The 19,308-nt window shown below is 44.7% G+C and overlaps 1 protein-coding gene across 1 annotated transcript in view; it reads right to left on the bottom strand.

The window, feature by feature from the left end:
• Positions 1-3,229: 3,229 nt before the first annotated feature.
• chd6 (chromodomain helicase DNA binding protein 6) overlaps positions 3,230-19,308 on the bottom strand; it is an 80,132-nt gene continuing 64,053 nt past the window's right edge. The window contains exons 33-44 of the mRNA XM_053315615.1: positions 18,046-18,885; positions 16,899-17,153; positions 15,620-15,890; positions 12,342-13,664; positions 11,453-11,598; positions 10,339-10,620; positions 8,323-8,982; positions 7,774-8,013; positions 6,491-6,625; positions 5,564-5,668; positions 3,559-4,737; positions 3,230-3,244 (exon numbers count right to left, since the gene is read on the bottom strand). Of these exons, the coding sequence (XP_053171590.1) occupies positions 3,230-3,244; positions 3,559-4,737; positions 5,564-5,668; positions 6,491-6,625; positions 7,774-8,013; positions 8,323-8,982; positions 10,339-10,620; positions 11,453-11,598; positions 12,342-13,664; positions 15,620-15,890; positions 16,899-17,153; positions 18,046-18,885 (5,451 nt within the window). The remainder of the gene's footprint in view (positions 3,245-3,558; positions 4,738-5,563; positions 5,669-6,490; positions 6,626-7,773; positions 8,014-8,322; positions 8,983-10,338; positions 10,621-11,452; positions 11,599-12,341; positions 13,665-15,619; positions 15,891-16,898; positions 17,154-18,045; positions 18,886-19,308) is intronic.

Here is a 19,308-nt window from a genome sequence, read left to right as displayed (position 1 = left end):
AGATTAATTTCAGTCAGATTAAAATGTTATTAAAGTTATTAAAGCTGCACGAGACTCAAACACTTCTTACTTTTATACTGAAATGTTGCTGCTGAATCCTCCTTTAACCAAATCTTCACAACTGAGATGTCAGTAAAACATTAATACGACTGACAAATAGAAGATAATAAAACCCAGGATCTGGAAAAATAAAATAAAATAAAACTACAGAATTTCCCTTTAATAATAAAACAGTGTGTTTATAATCACATGTCAGTTTACTGTAGTGCATGAAGTGAAAGAAGAGAAACTACTTAAAGTCTTTCTTTAGAGGCACTGGTAAGAAAACTCTCCATTTGTGCTTTGAAGCTTTGAAGGGAGGGGGCGGGGCTAAGCGAGTGAGGAGGGGCGGGGCTAAGCGAGCTGGGGAGGGGGCGGGGCTTGATTGACTCGTGTGTTTTATTTTGGGGTGGTACCATTACTGTTGTTTTTATTTAAATTTATTGAAGATAATGCACATCACCAAGGCCGTGTACGCAATACTCAACACAAACACGATAAAATGTCCCTATATGGTCGATGTAACATGTAACTGAACATCTTTTCAAAATAAAACGCTAAATAAGGCAATTTTTTTTTTCTTTCGTTTTTAAACTTTGAATAATAATACATAATGAAAGTAAAAGAAGAGAATTAAAAATTTAAAGAAAGAGAATGTCATATTTGGTGAGAGTTTGGCAAAGCAAAAAAAAAAAAAAAAAAAAAAAAAAAAGTATAATAAATTATATATAGTCACAAATTGTGACAAGGCAACAACTATGTTTTTTTTCTTCTTCTTCTTCTCCTTTCTTTTTCTTCTTCTTCTTCTTCTCCCCCTACCCCCAAAACCCCATCTACCCCTCCCCCCCCCCTTCTAACAAGAAAAGTGACCTGTAAGGACGAGACAGGAAGTAAGAAACACAGCTCCACAACAAAACGTGTGCGCATGCATGCACATAAACACACACACACACACACACACACACACACACGCTCTCCCATTATCTCACACACTCAGATAAAAAGGGAAAAAGATTATAACATTCACATAAAGACATTGTGCAAAAATAATGTTCTCATGTATGAAAACAAGAAAAAAAAAAAAAGAGGAGAAGTGAAACATTATAAACAGAAATATTTGACAGTTGACTTTTTGACATTAAACCCCGCCCCCCTCCAAAATAAAATAAAAATAAAAAAAACAGACCCTGTTATGAAAAGAGTGAATAAAACCAGCGACTTGCATCCATTTAATGTACAGTACGGTCTGTTTGATACAGAAAACAATGCAAAAAAAAAAAATCCCATCTCGTATATGTCAAGTATTTTTTTTTCCCGATGGAGAAAATTAATGAAATAAATGGTGCACTTTAAAAAAAAAAAAAAAAAAAAAAGCAATATACAGCGACAGATTTACATCTTTTTGAAATTCTTTAATAATAATAATAATAAAAATAATAATTATAATAACGTGAGGAGAAAAAAAAGAAACAACAAGAGCAACAACGCTTTGTATCCCTCTCTTTCTTGTTCTTCTTCTTTCCTTAAAAAAAAAAAAAAAGACTATATTTCCCTTTCACTGGACAGATGGTCGACTACGCACAGATTATATCTCTCTGAACTCTAGAGATGAACGTGAGGGGAGGACAGCATGGACAAAAAAATAAGAAATAAGAAATAAAAGGAGGACATGATGCTGCAGCAGCGTTTCTGATGAGCCACTGTTTCATTGATTTGTAACTTAAATGCTTTTGGGCCTTCAAAATAAAACTCCAAGAGAACAAAAAAAAAAAAAGAAAAGAAAAGAAAGTAAAAGAAAATTATTCTCTCCTCTTCCCTCCAAACTCAGTGTTTTGCAGGACAGGATACAATCAAATCTGACTCCTACCGCCCCCTGGTGGTCGGACTGAGCTCTTACTTTGAAATTCCTCAAGTTTATATTTCTTCTGATTAGGCCCAAACATGTGAAGGGAGGGGGAAGGGGGAGGGGGGGAGAGTCTCTCAAAAGTGACTTTGTGTCTGAGTTTTTAATAAAAAAAAAGAAGAAGAAATCTCAACATGGACTTTAAAAAATAATAATAATAATACTCTCATGATTGTTCTCTGCTTTTATGGATGAAAGGAAAAGAAAAAAAAAAAAGTGGAGCTCCTTTTGTTTTGAAAAGCTGTTCAACTCAACATTTCCTGCTCTGCTAGTGTGAAGATTAACATGAACTATAAAGTTATAGTTAAAATAATAATAAAAATATATCTAAAACCTTTTTAGGGGGAGAAGAAGAAAAGACTATTTTAATATTAAGATAAAACATGTGTGCCTCATAATCATGTATTATCACTTTTTGTCAATTAAAGAGGGTAAAAAATAACAAGTGTTATATTTTTCTAATTTAGTAGCATTTTTTTAAAGATAATAAAAGTATTTGGAGTCATATTAAGGTTTTTAAAAGGGGCTGAAATGTATTATAGCTGCTGCTGCTGCTGCCTGGTTTCATGGTAGAGTAACTTTTGCATATTCAGTTTTTTTCTCCTTCGGTATCAACTAAGGAAAAAAAAAAGGTAGTTTTATTTTAGTGTCACATGAATCTGGGAATGCTAGTTTAGACTCTTCAGTCTTATAAAACACACTTCCAGGTTATAATCCAGCCTGCAGGGTTGTTTTTTTTTTTTTAGATTAAAAGAAATTTAGTGGAGTGTGAAGAGACCTTGAATGTTAAGATGCTCCAGCTAATTCAGAGTCATCCCCGCCAAAATAAAAGCACAAAAAAAAAACACACTAAAGCGACGGACCATCATCTTGGATATCTTGGATCGATTTTTGAGCTTATAAACCTTTTTAAAATGTAACTGTCAAAGCCGCTCATGGTTAGCACGTCTTTGCCTGCAGTGTGTGTGTGTGTGTGTGTGTGTGTCTGTGTGTGTGTGTCTGTGTGTGTGTGTTTGTGTGTGTGTGTGTGTCCCTCCCGACTCAAGTCTCGTTGCAGAATAAAGGGGAAGAATACACAGAAGATCATTTTCTTACACTAGTTTTTTTTTTTCGTTGGTTTTTTTTTGTATACAAGGAGGGAGAGGTGGTGGGAGAAGAGGAGGAGGGGAGGAGGGGGGAGGAGGGGGGGGGGGGGGTAGTGGGGTCCTGGTATATAAACATGACCGAGTTGAATATAATCATTATTATTAGTCATCATCATCATCATCATCATCATAATAAAAGTCTTTACATGGACATTGACTGACAGACACGGCACAAACTTTACACTGTTGCTCAGTCGAGAGGGAGAGCAACAGGAGGAGAGAGAGAGAGAGAGAGAGAGAGAGAGAGAGAGAGAGAGAGAGAGAGAGAGAGAGAGAGAGAGAGAGGGAGGATTTGCCTCTCTCTTCAGTTTTCCCTCAGCGCTCCTCCTTCTACCCTTCCTCTCCATCCACCTGTCTCTGCTCCTCTTCCTCCTGCTCCGTCGCTTCTCCCTCTCCTCCTCCTCCTCCTCCTGTGTCCTCCAATCTTTCCTCTTTCTCTTCCTCCTCCGTCGTCGTCGTGGTTGCTGTTGCCATGGCTCCCTCCTCAGGTTGGTTCTGGGAGTCCAGTTCCTGCTGGGGCTCCGAGGGCCCTTCGTCTCCTCCTTCTCCTCCTCCTTCTCCTCCTCCTCCGGCGGTTTGAGGCTCGTCGCTCGGAGGTGGTCCAACCTCTGGAGCCGAGGTAGAGGAGAAGGACGGAGATGATGAAGAGGAGGCCGGGTGATGAGAGGTGACGCTAGCCTTAACTGTACTTTCGCCCTCCTCTACCTTCTCCTTCTCCCTCCCTTCCTCCTCTCCCTCCCTTCCTCCTCCTCCTCTCTTCCTCCTCCTCTTCGGGCTTCCCGCCGGCGAGCCGTCGACGGCGCCGGGCGGCATGGCGGGCAGCGCCATGATGCCCCCGTGTGGCAGGAACATGTGCGGGTACAGCAGGCCGTGGGACATTCCCGGGATCAGGAAGGGGTTGAAGGTAAGATGGCTGCCGCCGCCGCCTCCGATGTGAGCGGCGCCGAGATGAGCCCTGCTGGTGGAGGTGATGATGGCCGCCGTCGCCTCGGCCGCCGCCGCCGCTCTCTTGTTCCCCTCCGCCGCTCCTTTCTCACCACCAGAAGAAGAAGACGCGGCGTTGCTCTCCCTCTCTGCGGGCGTAGTTGACGAGGGGCTCGCCGCCTCAGACATCGACGGCGCGGTCGTCGTGGTAACCTTCGCCGCGGACAACGACGAAGAAGACGAGGTGGAGGAGGAGGAGGTGGAGTGAGGAGGCGGCGGGGGAGGCGGGGCCGTGTGCGCCATCATCGCTCCGACGCTGAACAAGGCGTGTTGCGGTATCGCGGCCCCATGGGGGTGCGGGATGCCGTGAAGCATCATGGGTAACATACTCAACCCGTTCTTGGCGTCTTCGCCGGACGCTCCCGCTCCTCCCGTCGCGACCGCCGTCGGGAAACCGTGAGTGAATCCCGCCGCCATGATCCCGGAGATGGGGATGCCGGGAATGCCGCCGCGGAGGTTCTGCATAGCGACCATGGAGTCCATGCTGCCGATGAGGCCGCCGTTCATGAAGAGGGGGGGGCCGAGGCCGGAGGCGGAGGAGTCGGAGACGGAGAGGAGGGGCTTCGGCATCTCGCTGCGAGGACGGCGGCCGCGGCGACGAGAGCCCGGGTCTCTGTTGACCGGTTCAGTCAGGATCCGAGAGAACTTCCCCTCGGGGAGGAAACCCTGCAGGAAGAGGAGAGGAAGAGGTTAAAGGTCATCGGAGACTTAATGATGAAATATAAGAAGAAGAATGTGAGGAAATATATTATAATATCTTTAATTGTCTTAAAATAATAAATAAAGTATTAAAAGTGTCCTAAAATAAATAATTGCCTTAATAAATCATCATTATACTATAAAATAATCAGTCTTTCAATAATTCAGTCATAAAACAGAAAAGAAAGAGAATAAACAGCAAAATATCAAGTTAAAAAAACACAATTTAATATTAATAAGTAATATTAAAAAATATAAATGTATCATAAATGTATATTATGATCATATTTTCTTTATATTTTGACCTTATTATAAAAAATGAAGTGAAAATACATCTTAAAAAAGTATTAAAAGTGTCCTAAAATAGTCATAATAAATGATCATTGTAATATAAAATAACCAGTCTGTCAATAATTCAGTTATAAAACAATAGAAATGTATTTTTTTCAGATTTTGACATTATTATAGTTAACATACATTCACAGTCACACTATATTATGATCCTATGTTATATAAAATGAGAATATAACAGTCATAATTATTTCTATTAATGTATTTAAAGGGAAGGATGCAACAACTTTTGAATATTAGGCTTCACAATAACTATATAATAACAATAAAGGATCTATTATATTCTATTTTAAGACCCTCTTTGTACAAAAATATATCATTTTATTACATTTTAGGTCAAAAATAATAACATTTCAGGCTTAAATAATGTAATTAATGTTGTTTTTAATGTTATAATGGATCAAATGTGACTTGAACAGTATATTAGGGTTATAATACTCACAGAGTGTTTGACCACATCAGCCCAGTCTGGAGCTACATAATACTCTGAGTTTGCATCCAACCATCTGGAGAGCTCCTTTATAGCCGGAGCCATAGCGCCACCAAGCTGCAAGGAGACAGAACAACAACAGAGTATAAATATAAATATCAGTAATAGACGTGATGATGGGGAGGTAAAGTCAGGTTTGTTCCTTTTATGTTTTAAAGCAGATTATAAATGATGAGCTGCAGCGCCACCAAGCTGCAATAAAGGGAACAACAGCAACATATATAAGACTGAGCTCTAGTGTGTGTGTGTGTGTGTGTGTGTGTGTGTGTGTGTGTGTGTGTGTGTGTGTGTGTGTGTGTGTGTGTGTGGATAGATAGATAGACTTATTTATTATTCTAATGGAGGAAGGGATACACTAATATTTAAATCTGTTAAACTTAAATATGGATGGTAACAGTAACACACTCACATTTCACTCACACACACACACACACACACACACACAAAGACACAACGGACACACACTCTCACATAAACACACACACACACTCACTCACTCACACACACACACACTCACTCTCACTCTCTCACACACACACACACACACACACACACAGACAAAGACACAGACACACACTCTCATACACACTCTTACTCTCACACACACACACACTCTCACACGCACGCTCACTCACTCTCACACACACACACACACACACACTCACACGCACTCACTCTCACTCACTCTCACACACACACACACACACACACACACACACACACACACACACATATGCAGGTTCCCACTGTGTGATCTTTACTTTTATAAACTGTGTGTGTGTGTGTGTCTCTGTGTGTGTGTTTGTGTGTGTGTATGTGTCTATGTATGTGTCTGTATGTGTGTGTGTGTGTGTGTGTGTGTGTGTGTGTGTGTCCTACCCTGCGTCCGGTGCCTCGGTGGACCACGGGGACCCTCTCCTCTCCGGTCAGAGAGTTGATATCCAGCTTGGTGGGGTCTTTGCAGCGATGCCTCCTCTGCTTGGGCCGCTCCACGAAGCCGTGCAGGAGGCCCGACTGCAGAGAGGAGGAGGAGAGAGAGGAGAGAGAGGGGTGAGGAAACTAAATAAATAAAGAAAAGAAAAGAAAAAGAAAAGAAAAGAAAAGGTGGGAAACAAAAACACAAAGGTTACTTCTCTTTCTTCCTTTCCAACTTCTTGCTCTTTGTTTCTCTTCTTCCTCAACTTTTTTCCCTTTCTTTCTTTCTTTATTCCTTTCCAACTTCTTATTCTTTCTTTCTTTCTCTTTCTTTCTTTCTTTCTCCTCCTCCAACTTCTTGTTCTTTCTTTCTCTTCTTCTTCCTCAACTTTTTACCTTTCTTTCTTCCTTTCCAACTTCTTGTTCTTTCTTTCTTTCTTTCTCTTTCTCCTCCTCCAACTTCTTATTCTTTCTTTCTCTTCTTCCTCCTCTTTTTTACTTTCTTTCTTTTTTCTTTCTCCTTGTCTTTACAACTTCTTGTTCTGTTTCTCTTCTTCTTCCTTTATCTTTCTTTCTTTCTTTCTTTCTTTTTCTCCTCCTCCAACTTCTTGTTTTGTCTTTCTCTTCTTCCTCAACGTTTTACCTTTCTTTCTTTCTTTCTCTTTCCAACTTCTTGTTCTTTCTTTCTTTCTTTCTCTCTTTCTCCCCCTCTAACTTCTTATTTGTTTCTCTTCTTCCTCCTCTTTCTTTCTTTCTTTCTTTCTTTCTTTCTTTCTTTCTTTCTAGGTGGATAACATATTTCATATCTATCATTCTTTTGTGGTTACACCATTTGACATTTTCAGGAGCATTCAGTCTTACTTTTGCTTTTTAAAAAAGGTACAAACATCATTTCAAATGATATAAAACCAACAAAAATACTAAATGCACATTTTTAACAAACCTGATGCTGCTTTTAAAACTATTTTTCAACACATTTTTGAATTAATCATCTTGCCAACATTTATTTATCACTGACCCATAATCATATTTTTGCTCCTCAAAATTAAAAAAAAGGTGAGAATTAAAACACAAATCATGAAAAGTAGAAATTAAAACCACAAACTACACTAACTTCCTCTAAAGATTAACATAACGCCACTAAACTACATCTAATTAAATGTGCTTATTTGTAAAAACTTGCAGTGGTTACACCATTTGACATTTTCAGGAGCATTCAGTCTTTATATTTTAAGGCTTAAACTTACGTGAGCGAAGGCGGGCAGATCCATGCTGTAACCCGGGTTCTGTCTCAGCCACTCGATCAGACCTTTGCTCGCCGCTTCTCTGTCGATGGCCACGATCTCCGGCTGCGGAGGCGTCTGGGTGGGGGTCGGCGTGGAGGACGAGGACGGCGTCGGGGGGCCAGCGGGTCGCTCTGACGGAGACGGGGACGGCGAGGAAGTGGAAGAGGAAACGGAGGAGTGGCTGATCACTTCCACTCGACTCTGCGGGTAGAGACACACAAACAGACACACACACACACACACAAACACACACACACACACACACACACATACACACACACACACACACACACACACACACGAGCTGAAGAAGGGATTTTTCTTTCTTTTTCTAATCAATTTATCACCTCTTTTCCCCCCAAAATGAAGCAAATACACCAAAATTTAACTGCTCTCACACTGAAAATGTTCCTCTCTTTGCCCCTCTCTTCTCTTCTCAGCACCCCCTCTCCAAATCCCCCCCCCCCGCCCCCCCCAAATCCTCTGCTCCTCCCTCCCTCCTCTACCCACCTGTGTCTCTGGGAGGTGCAGTCCTCGGCTCTTGGTGAACTCAGAGTACAGTGCTTCCACGTTTCTCCTCCTGCCTCTCCTCCTCCTCAGAGAATCATCTCCCCTCAGGTTCCCATTAACTATCTGCCCCGTTACAGGGTGGATGAGTCCGGCCTGCAGTATCCCGGCCATGTCGATGCCCACAGCGCCCCCTATGGGTGCAGTGATGGGGGGCGGAGGCAGCTTGTGAGTGCTGCCACCGATTCCCGGGGCAACCACAGCTTCGCCTCCGCCTCCGCCTCCACCTCCTCCGCCTCCTCCGCTGTTGCTCATTTCTCCCGACGACTTGGTCAGATCAATGGCCGTTTCTTGCCACCCGTTAATCAACATGGCGGCTCCCGTGCGATGAGAAGCGGGGGCGACCACCGGCGTTTTATCGCCCGCGGTGGAAGCGGTGTGGCACGACGAAGAAGACGAGGAGGACGAGGACGAGGCGGCCGTTTTCCCGGCTAACACCTTGGCGGCTGCTGCAGCTGCTGCAGCTTCATAGTCGAATGACCTCCGACCCCCCGCTCGTTTGAGCTCGGGGAGGTAAGGAGGAGCCACCAGCCTCTCCTGTAAGAGAGGCAAGGAGGTGAGGCGCCAAGCTCCGCGCCCGCATGCGCCACCCCGCTGCATGTACTGTCAGGGTGGACAGGATGGGTGAGGGGCAGACAAGGATGGGAGAGAGATGATGACTCGGTTAAACACACATATGGACTGAGACAGTGACACAGTGGCGGCTTTCAACCAGACCTGGGAACTAAATATCTGAGCTGCTATTTAAATACTGATTATTAGGGACTCTCGGTGATGAAGGTTTTAAACTTCCTGTCATCCTCCCGAGTCAAATTGAGCCAGTCTGTTTTTACCATTCCTTCTTTTCTACCTCCCTTCCTTCTGTCCTTCCTCCTTTCCTCTGTCCTTCTTTCCTTCCGTCCTCCCTTCCTCTTTTCCTCCCTCCTTCCTTCCTCCCTACCTTCCTACCTTTCCTCCCTTCCTTCCTTCCTTTCTCCATCCCAGTTTCTTCCTTCCTTCCTTCCTCCCTCCTTCTTTCCTCTGTCCTTCCTTCCTCCCTCCCTCCTTCTTTTCTTCTCTCTTCATTCCTACCTCCATCCCCCTTTCTTCCTTCCTTCTGTCCTCCCTCCCTCCCTCTCTCATTCCTTCCTTCCTTTCCTCCTTTTCTCCCTCCCTCCTTCTTTCCTCCCTTCTTTCCTTCCTTCCTCCCTCCCTCCCTCCTTCTTTCCTCTGTCCATCCTTCCTTCCTTTCCTCCCTTCCTTCTTTCCTTCCCTCCTCCCTTCCTCTTTTCCTTTCTCCCTCCCTACTTCCTTCCTTTCCTTCCTCCCTACCTTCCTTCCTCCCTCCCTTCCTTCCTTGACTCGAGGACAACAGGAAGGTTAAGAAGCTTCCTGGTTTCTTTACGTCTGACGTTGAAACAATCTGGAGCTGAATAAACAGCAAACTATCCATCCGTCTGTTCTCTCTACAGATTATTACTCACACTATGAATTCATTTAAACTAATTGAGATTTTTTTTGGCCCATAATTTTAAATTTCTCTCATTATAATTACACACATACATGATGTTTTTTTTATACATAATACTCTTTTAAATTATAACTAGCTACCCAAGTCTGATATCAACATTTATAATATCAACAATACACATTACTGAGACAAGGAACTTTACAATAAAGCAACAATACAATGGTGTGAACTCGGTGTCCAGTATTACCACTATAACTATGTTAAAATAAGTATATCATTATTATTATGATTAGTAGTATTATTTCACTTATGCAAATGTCTTAAATAATAAATTAAAGTGTTTGTAGATTCCTTAAACTACAAACTGGACACCACTCGTATGATCCATGGCATGAGACAGCGAAGATAAATGTAGACAGATGACAGAAACATTGATATGTACAAGAGGAAAGAGAGAGAGATATATATATAAAGGTCATTAAGGGTTAAGATCACAGCGATGCTCTCACCTTAGGTAGTCTGGTGAGAGGGGGAGGGATTGAAAAGCCCAGTCCAGGGTTGGCCTGCTGCTGACCCCTGGCCTGGCCCGGGACGGAGCCTGAGGAAGTGGTGGTGATGGTGGTGGTGGGCAGGAAGCTGGCTCGGTGTTGGTGGTGCTGCACTAAGCTGTTAGCCAAGCAGGAGTTAGCAGCCAGAGAGCCGGGAGAGTCGTACTGCTCGCTGGATGAAGGCCACTTCCCCTTCAGGATGGCGTGGCAGATGCTGTCCAGGCGGTTGATGATCACCCGGTCCTGCAGGGGGAGGAGGAGGAGGGGGGGGGGGGCAAATATTAAACACAGAAGCATGAAGATATTTTGAATAGGTGCAAGTTCACTATGAACTATGTGTTCAATGTGTTTTTGTGGAAGAAAACACTCAATATAGTCTCAATATAATCAATGATCCTTACATTATATAGCTTATTCAACCCATAAAGAATAAGAATAGTCTGTATTGTCATTGTGCATGTACAACGAAATTGAAAAGAAAGAAAGAAGGAAAGAAGACATGCCACTTCCTGCCATCAGTATTACACTTGAAGTAGCTGTTGTACCTGAGTTAAACTGTATAAACTATGTGTTCAATGTGTTTTTGTGGTTTAGTTTAGTTTATTTCGGACACATGAACCCAAAACACAACTAGAGTCATTCATTCTTGCTTTCTCTGGTCATTAATATCACACATACTAGTTTCTAAACTGAATTTGATTATTTATTTCAAAATAAAAGCCTTTCTTTTAATCATTAATATCACACATACTAGTTTCTAAACTGAATTTGATCATTTATTTCAAAATAAAAGTCTTTCTTTTAATCATTAATATCACACCTACTAGTTTCTAAACTGAATTTGATCATTTATTTCAAAATAAAAGCCTTTCTCTTAATCATTAATATCACACATACTAGTTTCTAAACTGAATTTGATCATTTATTTCAAAATAAAAGCCTACAAACAAGCTTCAATTCTACCAATTAAAGGCACATACAATTAAACAACCACCTTAGTGAATCATCAGGGTGTTAAATAATCTGTATCTCCTGTTTAAGGGTTAAGGAATTAGTGTTCGTAACAGATTCGTACCTTTGGCCACTCAGAAAAAGAGTAAAGTGCTTTCTCCTGTAACAGCTGAGCGATGGTCGGCTCCCGGGAGTCGTGCAGACTGTCGGGAATCTCACAGATGGAAATAGGAGCTGCAAACCTGGGACTGCCGGCGTAACCTTCCACCACTGCAGAGATACGATGACGGGATTAAGATCCAATATATGACTTCAATATTATTAGAAAGACGGCATGTTTCATTATGATTTGATTCTTATAACCACAACAAAACTGTGATTAAAATCAGATTATAGGCAAGAGATTAAATAATTAGATGAGTAGTCCATTAGTCAGTCCATATAAGATTAATTAGACTATTTTAATAATATTTTTTCATTGAACCCTCCTGTTGTCCTCAGGTCAAGGCAGGATAGAAGGAAGGAAAACAGGAAGGAGAGAAGGAAGGGAGGAAGGAAGGATAGAAGGAAGAAAAGGAGTAAGGAGGGAGGGAGGAAGGAAGGAAGGAAAGGAAAGGAGGAAGGAAGGAAGGAAGGACAGGAGGAAAGAAGGAAAGGAGTAAGGAGGGAGGGAGGGAGGAAGAAGGAAGGAAAGAAGGAAGGACGGAAGGAAGGAAGGAAGGAAGGAAAGGATTAAGGAGGGAGGGAGGGAAGAGGAAAGAAGGAAAGAAGGAAGGAAGGGAAGGAGGGAAGGAGGAAGGGAGGGAAGGAGGAAGGGAGGGAGGGCGGAAGGAAGAAAAGGAGGAAGGAAGGAAGAAGGAAGGGAAGAAGGAAGGAAAGAAGGAAGGGAGGGAGGGAGGGAGGAAGGAAGGAAGGAAAGAAGGAAGGAAGGTAGGAGGGAGGGAGGGAATAAATAAATAAAATAAGTATTAACTGCAGCTCTAATATGTTTCAACCCTTTCTGAGTTTCTTACCTGGCGTACTCGGCCTCTCCTCCTTCACCTGTCCTTTCATCACCAGCGTTTCCGTGGCGTCCACCAGCCCGTCCGTCTGCTCCAGCTTCGGTGTTAGCACCGTGCTATCCGCCTCTAACAGCTCCTGCTTCGTCTCCGCTTTGATCTCCGGCAACGCTCCGAACTCCAACCCTTCCGGCTTCGCCTCGGGTTTGATCTCCGAGCTGTCGGGATAAGCTGCGAACTCCGGCTTCGTCTCGGTCTTCAACCCGACTCCGACTCCTCCGATATACGTGGCGAACCCGAGGACCACCGGTTTGGCTTCCGGTTTGATTTCAGCTCCGTGCGAATACGCTGCGAACTGAAGCACTTCCTGTTTGCTGTCCAAGCTCTCGGGCTTCATGGGAAGGCTCAGATCTTCCGGTTTGGTCTCCAAGGTTTCCGGTTTGACGGAAAAGTCCAACTGCTCGGCTTTGGTCACCAACACTTCGGATTTAACGGAGTAGGCGGCGATGAATTTGGCTCGTTTGACTTCGGAGCTATCGGGGTAGTCGTCGTCTTCGTCGTCCTCGCCTGCTTCCGTCTTGGTCTCCTCGACTTTAATCGGCAGTTGGAGATGCGGAGCTTTCTTCCCGCCGGTAGAAACGTTATCCGGCAGAAGAGAGAACTTGAGATCGTTCGGCTTTGCGTCGATGCTGTTCGCGGCTAGATTCTGAGCCATTTTGATTTCATTCCGATCGAGCATATCTTTGTTTTCTTGTCCGAGCGAGAACGTCAACACTCGATTCTTGCTGTCCGGTAACGTCAGATCTTCGACGACGCCTTCGTAGCTTTCCTGATCCATCGACACTTCGGTTTTGACTTCGGACTTCGAAGCCGCTGCAGGAGACGAGGAAATGTAAATGCTTCCTAGCTCCATCTCGTTCTGTTTAGCGTGTACGTGATCCACTCGCCCTTCCGATATTTCGTCCACTTGATCGGCGAGATCCGCGGCTCGACCGTCCGCCGAAATCCCTCTCGCTTGTAGAAACGCTCCGGTCGCGTTCCCAATCAAGGTTTCAGCGTCAAGAGAGTCTTCCATCGTCTCCTCCTCTTCCTCTTCGACCGTCTGATATAAAATCAAACGATCCACTTCCTCTCCCGGTTCTTCGATGGGTTCGGGACACACGAGGCTGCCGTCTTGATCCAGCTTCCCGAGGAAAGGAAGCACGTGTTTCGTCTCCGCTTGATCGAAGTTCTCCTGGAGGTCTTGAGAGAGTTGATTCGGGACTTCCATCCTCTCGTCGTCTTGTTCTTCTGGCTCCATCCCGTCGATCTGCGGCACTTCCATCGGTGGACTCAAGACTCCTACGAGAATCAAAAAAAACATCAAAGTGTGAAGAAGAGACAGGAAGTAAAACTAAAAGTCACTACTACACTTCTTTTTATTTTTTTTTATTGTTCTGATCTTTTAAGTTGGTTTTAAGGTAGCTCACAAACTCTCTTAAACCCTTAGATCCTGTTGTCCTCGAGTCAAGGAAGGAAGGAAGGAAGGAAGGAAGGAAGGAAGGACGGAAAGGAGGAAGGAAGGGAGGAAAGAAGGTAGGGAGGGAGGGAGGAGAGAAAGAGACAAGGATAGGAAGGAAAGAAAGGACAGAGGAAAGAAGGAAGGAAGGAGGGAGGGAGGAAGGAAGGAAGGAAGGAAGGAAGGAAGGAAAGGAGGAAGGAAGGGAGGAAAGAAGGAAGGGAGGAAAGAAGGAGGGAAGGAAGGTAGGCGGGACAGAGGAAAGAAGGAAGGAAGGAAGGAAGGAAGGACGGAGGAAAGAAGGAAGGAAGAAAGGAAGGAAGGAAGGAAGGACGGAAGGAAGGAGGGAGGGAAGGAAGAAGGAAGGAAGGTAGGTAGGAAGGACAGAGGAAAGAAGGAAGGAAGGTAGGAAGGAAGGAAGGTAGGAAGGAAGGAAGGAAGGAGGAAGGAAGGAAAGAAGGAAGGAAGAAAGGATGGAGGAAAGAAAGAAGGAAAGAAGGAGGGAAGAAAGGACAGAGGAAAGAAGGAAGGAGGTAGGCGGGACGGAGGAAAGAAGGAAGGAAGGAAGGAAGGAAGGAAGGGAGGAAGAAAGGATGGAGGACAGAAGGAAGGAAAGAAGGAAGGAAGGGAGGAAGAAATGATGGAGGAAAGAAGGAAGGAAGGAAGGAAGGAAGGAAGGGAGGAAGAAAGGATGGAGGAAAGGATGGAGGAAAGAAGGAAGGAAGGAAGGAAGGAAGGTAGGAGGAGGAAATAAAGAGCCTGAAATTTGATATCTTCCCCTAATGTGAAAAAACAATCATCAAAGTGTGAAGAAGAGTCAGGAAGTAAAGCTAAAAGTCACTACTACACTTTTTAAAAACATTTTTTTTTTATTGTTCTGATCTTGTAGTTTCTAAAATAAGAACAGAATCCCGGTAATCCCAGTAAATCTGAGTGTAATCTGTGTAATCCTTAAAGTTTATTCATCTCAGCGTCCCGAGAATTTACAGGGTTTTGTTAGAGGTGTGAATCTCTACCTGCAGAGTTACAACTGGAGGACACGGAAGTTGGTAGAAGATTTAAGGTAGTTCAGGAACTTTGTAGTGTTCAGGAAGGAAGGAAGGAAGGGAGGGAGGAAGGGAGGGAGGGAGGGAGGAAAGAAGGAAGGAAGGAAAAACGAAGGAAAAAGGAAGGAAGGAAGAAAGGAAGGAAGGAAGGAAGGAAAGGAGAGAGGGAGGAAGGAAGGAAAGGAGAGAGGGAGGAAGGAAGGGAGGAAGAAAGGAAGGTAGGGAGGAGGGAGGGATGAAGGAAGGAAGGAAGGAAAGGAGGAAGGAAGGGAGGGAGGGAGGAAGGAAGGAAGGGAGGGAGGAAGGGAGGGAGGGAGGAAAGAAGGAAGGAAGGGAGGGAGGGAGGGAGGAAAGAAGGAAGGAAGGAAAAAGGAAGGAAGGAAGGAAGGAAGGAAAAAGGAAGGAAGGAAGGAAGGAAGGAAGCAAGGGAGTAAGGAAGGAAGGGAGGAGGGAGGGAGGAAGGAAGGAAGGAAAGAAGGAAGGAAGGACAGATGAAAGAAGCAAGGAAGGAAGGTAGGAGGGAGTGAGCTAGAAGGAAGGAAGGAAGGAAGGGAGGGGGAGGAAAGAAAGAGAGAAGGGAGGACAGAAGGAGGGAAGGAAGGAAGGAGGGAGGAAAGAAAGAGAGAAAGAGAGAACAAAGGAACGAAGGAAGAAAGGAAGGAGGAAAGAAGGAAGGAAGGAAGAAAGGACGGAGGAAAGAAGGAAGGAAGGAAGGAAGGTAGGACATCATCATCATCATCGTATCGTACCTCGATCAGCGTCACACTTCTCTCTCTGCTTCTCCGCGTTCTGCTCCGCGGCTTCCCTCGATAAATCCTCCACTTCCTCTTCCTCCTTGTCATCGAACTCCTCCACCGGATTGGTCAGGCTCCCGGAGACGTCGGCGTGGTCCAGCCTATCCTGCGGCACGTGGGCGGTGATGTCAGAGAGGGAGAGGGGAGGGGGGGGAACGTAAGGAGGAGGGGGGCTGGCGGACAGGTCGGTTTGATCTGCGCTGGCTTCCTCACTCACACCGATGTCCTGAGAATGAAACAGATTCACTCATGATAAGTGTCACATGTCATTTTATGGTTTTAGAGAAGTCTGATTACAGTTATTATAATTATTAAAGCTAAAGATTAAATGTACAGTTGCTATTTTGTCATATATAATAATTATTCTTATTTATATGATTTTGTTGACCTTGATAAAACTCAGTATAACAGCTGAAGTAGAAGATTTATATAAACATAACCAGAATTATTTCCCTTTAACCTTCTTCATTGAAATAACAGATGAATGTAGACGCTTATCTTTTTGAACATGGCCTCTAGTAGTGTTTTTATCTTTAGAGAATTCAATACTAATTAATTTAATACTTTAGAAACTTTTTAAAGCATATTGAACTCAGCTCTCTAAATATAAAACAAACAACACAACCCTGGGCTTGAAAGAGCGTCAGGTTGCCATGACAACAGATCCATCTGATGGTCCGGTTGCCATGACAACAGATAACCCATTCCATCTGATGTCACTTTTATATTGTCTTTTATTTGTATTGTTGCTTCTTTTAAATGTGTTTTTATTCCACTAATTCTGTACGGTGTCCTTGAGTGCCAAGAAAGGCACCTTTAAATAAAATGTATTAATATTATTATAATAATTATTATTATTATAACTGCACTAACAATATAAAAACATTGGAGCTTAAATCCCATAATTTACAGCCCCAACTTTGTTTATTAATAATACTAAGAAGCGCACAATAACAAAGCTTTTATTTTGAAAGTTTAGACAGGAAGCCGCTGCATCGCCATTAGTTTAACAGAAACACACAGCGAAATGTTTTAACTGTAAATAAAAGTGCAGAGTTTCCAGCCTGCGTCAGACAATGCTGAGCACAATAACAAAGCTTTTATTTTGAAAGCTTAGACAGGAAGCCACCACCAGCTTCTGTTAGTTTAACAGAAGCTGATTGCAATATGACTTCATCACCAAATCGTGCAACCCAAATAAAAACTAATGAACATTTCTGAAACTATAACCAACCTTAAAAAGCATGTAACTTGACGACAGAGGCTCCACAGGATCTCCGGCCGAAGGATGAGAAGGAGACGACGATGGCGGCAAACCCAAACACTCCTCCAGAGTCCCGCCTTCCTCCGCTCCTCTATCCGCTCCCTGCGCCTCCTCATCCTCCTCCTCCAGGAAGCCCGTCTCCAGCGCCGAGGGACCCAAGATCGGATCGGATTCGTTGAACATGTGGTGAGCCGGACTGGAGTGATCCGTACCGTCCCACGGAGCCTGAAGGCAACACAGATGTGATGATGAAAGACGAAGGGGAAAAATGATGATGATGCACCCAAATATGTGAAAGGGAGGGATGTGAGGGAAAAATAAGCAAAGCAATCAGTGAGGAAGTGGTGGAAGGAAGGTTTTTAAATAATCTAAACAGTGTTGAAACTATTAAGTCTATTCCTAATTAACAGCTTGAAACGGTGTGGATAATTGGTTTATCATTGAGGAAGAAAAGCCAAACATGCTGGATCCATCTCCTCAAAGAAAAGGAAGAAGAGGTAGAGTTCATTTTAAGCTCTGGAAAAAATGTTCTCTCACTATTTTCTTAAATTTTACGGAGAGAAAGATCAATCAAGATTAATTGATAGTGAAAAAATGACAGAGGAAGGAAAGGAGGGAGGAAGGAAGGAGGGAAGGAAGGAGGGAGGGAGGAAGGAGGGAAAGGAGGGACGAAGGAAAGGAAGGAAGGAGAAAGGAAGAAAGGTAGGAGGGAGGGAAGGAAAGAAGAAAGGAGGGAGGGAAGGAAGGACGGTAGGAAGGAAGGAAGGAAGGAAGGAAAGAAAGAGAGAATGAGGGAGGAAGGACAGACGGAAGGAAGGAAGGAAGGAAGGAGGGAGGGAAGGAAGGAAGGAAAGAGAGAAGGAGGAAGGAAGGTAGGAAGGAAGGAAGGAAAGGAAGGAAGAAGGGAGGAAAGAAGAAGGAAGGGAGGAAAGAGAGAAGGAGGAAGGAAGGAAGGAAGGAAGGAAGGAAGGAAGGAGGGAGGAAAGAAGGACAGAAGGAAGGAAGACAGGAAGGAAGGAAGGAAGGAAGGAAGGAAGGAAGGAAGGAAGGACAGAAGGAAGGAAGGAGGGAAGGACAGAAGGAAGGGAGCTGAACACATATAAATGACATCATCTACCTGTAACTGATCGAGCTCCACTGACGGAGCCATCAGCCCCGTCTCCTCCGACGATCCCTGCTCCCCAACCAGCACGTCGCTCCTTAGCTTCGAATCCAGATCCGTCCCTCCGACTCCGTACGAGTTCAGCATGCTTTGACCTCCTGCAGCCGAGTTAAACGGAAACCCGTTGAGAGCGTCTTTGGACGTTTTCCCACCATGCAAAGCGTCAGCGTCGTGCTGCAGCGAGCCGAGCTCCAGGCTTTCATCCAGAGGGGGGCAATCCAGGAAATCTCCCCGGGATCCAGCCACTATCCCCAGGCTCGGCGAGGCGGAATCGTGGGCGTCCAGCGGCGGAGGATGGAGGTGAGCGTGAGAGGAAGAGGAGGAAGAGGAAGGGGAAGGAGCCGACGGAGGCATTGAGTGATGATGCTGGTGATGATGGTGATGATGATGATGGTGAGACGACTGATGAGGGTATTCGGGGGGCTGAGGGGAGTGGCGACCCAAACCCGAATCGTAGAGACAGCAGTGAGGGTGAGGCAGCTGCGGATGAGACGATGAAGACGAGGAGGATGAAGAGGAAATCCCAGGATGAGTCGCCAGACCCGGGTGGTGAGGATGATGATGGGTTTGGGGATGAAGGTGAGACGAAGGGTGGCCTCGGACGTAGTTCCTGTGAGCCTCCAGGAAGCTCAGCTGGGGGTCGTTGAGGATGTAGAAGTCGGTGCGGCTCAAGCCGTGGCGAGCGGCCCCGATGAGGAGGTCGCGGTCGTGTTTGCCCGACTCCCACCAGACGGGGAGGTAGAGGGAGGGGCGGCACAGCTGGAGGCGGGCCGAGAGTAACGGGTGACGGAGGACCTGGAAGAAGAAGAAGAAGAAGAAGAGGAAGAGATGTTTAAATAAAAAGGTTTCTATGGTGGGAATAAAAAATGCACTCCTTTCTCCTGTCGTCCTCCTGGGTCAAATTGACCCCGTCTGCTTTGACTGTTCCTCCCTTCCTTCCTTCCTTCCCTCCCCCTTTCTTCCTTCCTTCCGTCTGTCTTTCCTCCCTCCTCCCTTCCTTCCTTCCATCCTTCCCCGTTTCTTCCTTCCTTCTGCCCATCCCTCCTCGCTCCTTCTCTCTTTTCTTTGACTGTTCCTTCTTTCTCTTATCTAAATAAATTGATTGTGAGTTAAGATCCTTCCTTCCCTTCTTCCTCCCTTCCATCCTTCCTTCCTTCCTCCCTCCTTTCCTTCCTCCCTCCTTTCCTTCCTTCTTCCTTCCCTCCTCCTCTCCTTCCT

Source organism: Scomber japonicus, chromosome 3, assembly GCF_027409825.1.
Source record: "Scomber japonicus isolate fScoJap1 chromosome 3, fScoJap1.pri, whole genome shotgun sequence".
Taxonomy (NCBI): Eukaryota; Metazoa; Chordata; class Actinopteri; order Scombriformes; family Scombridae; genus Scomber; species Scomber japonicus.
This window is presented reverse-complemented; position numbering and strand designations above follow the sequence as displayed.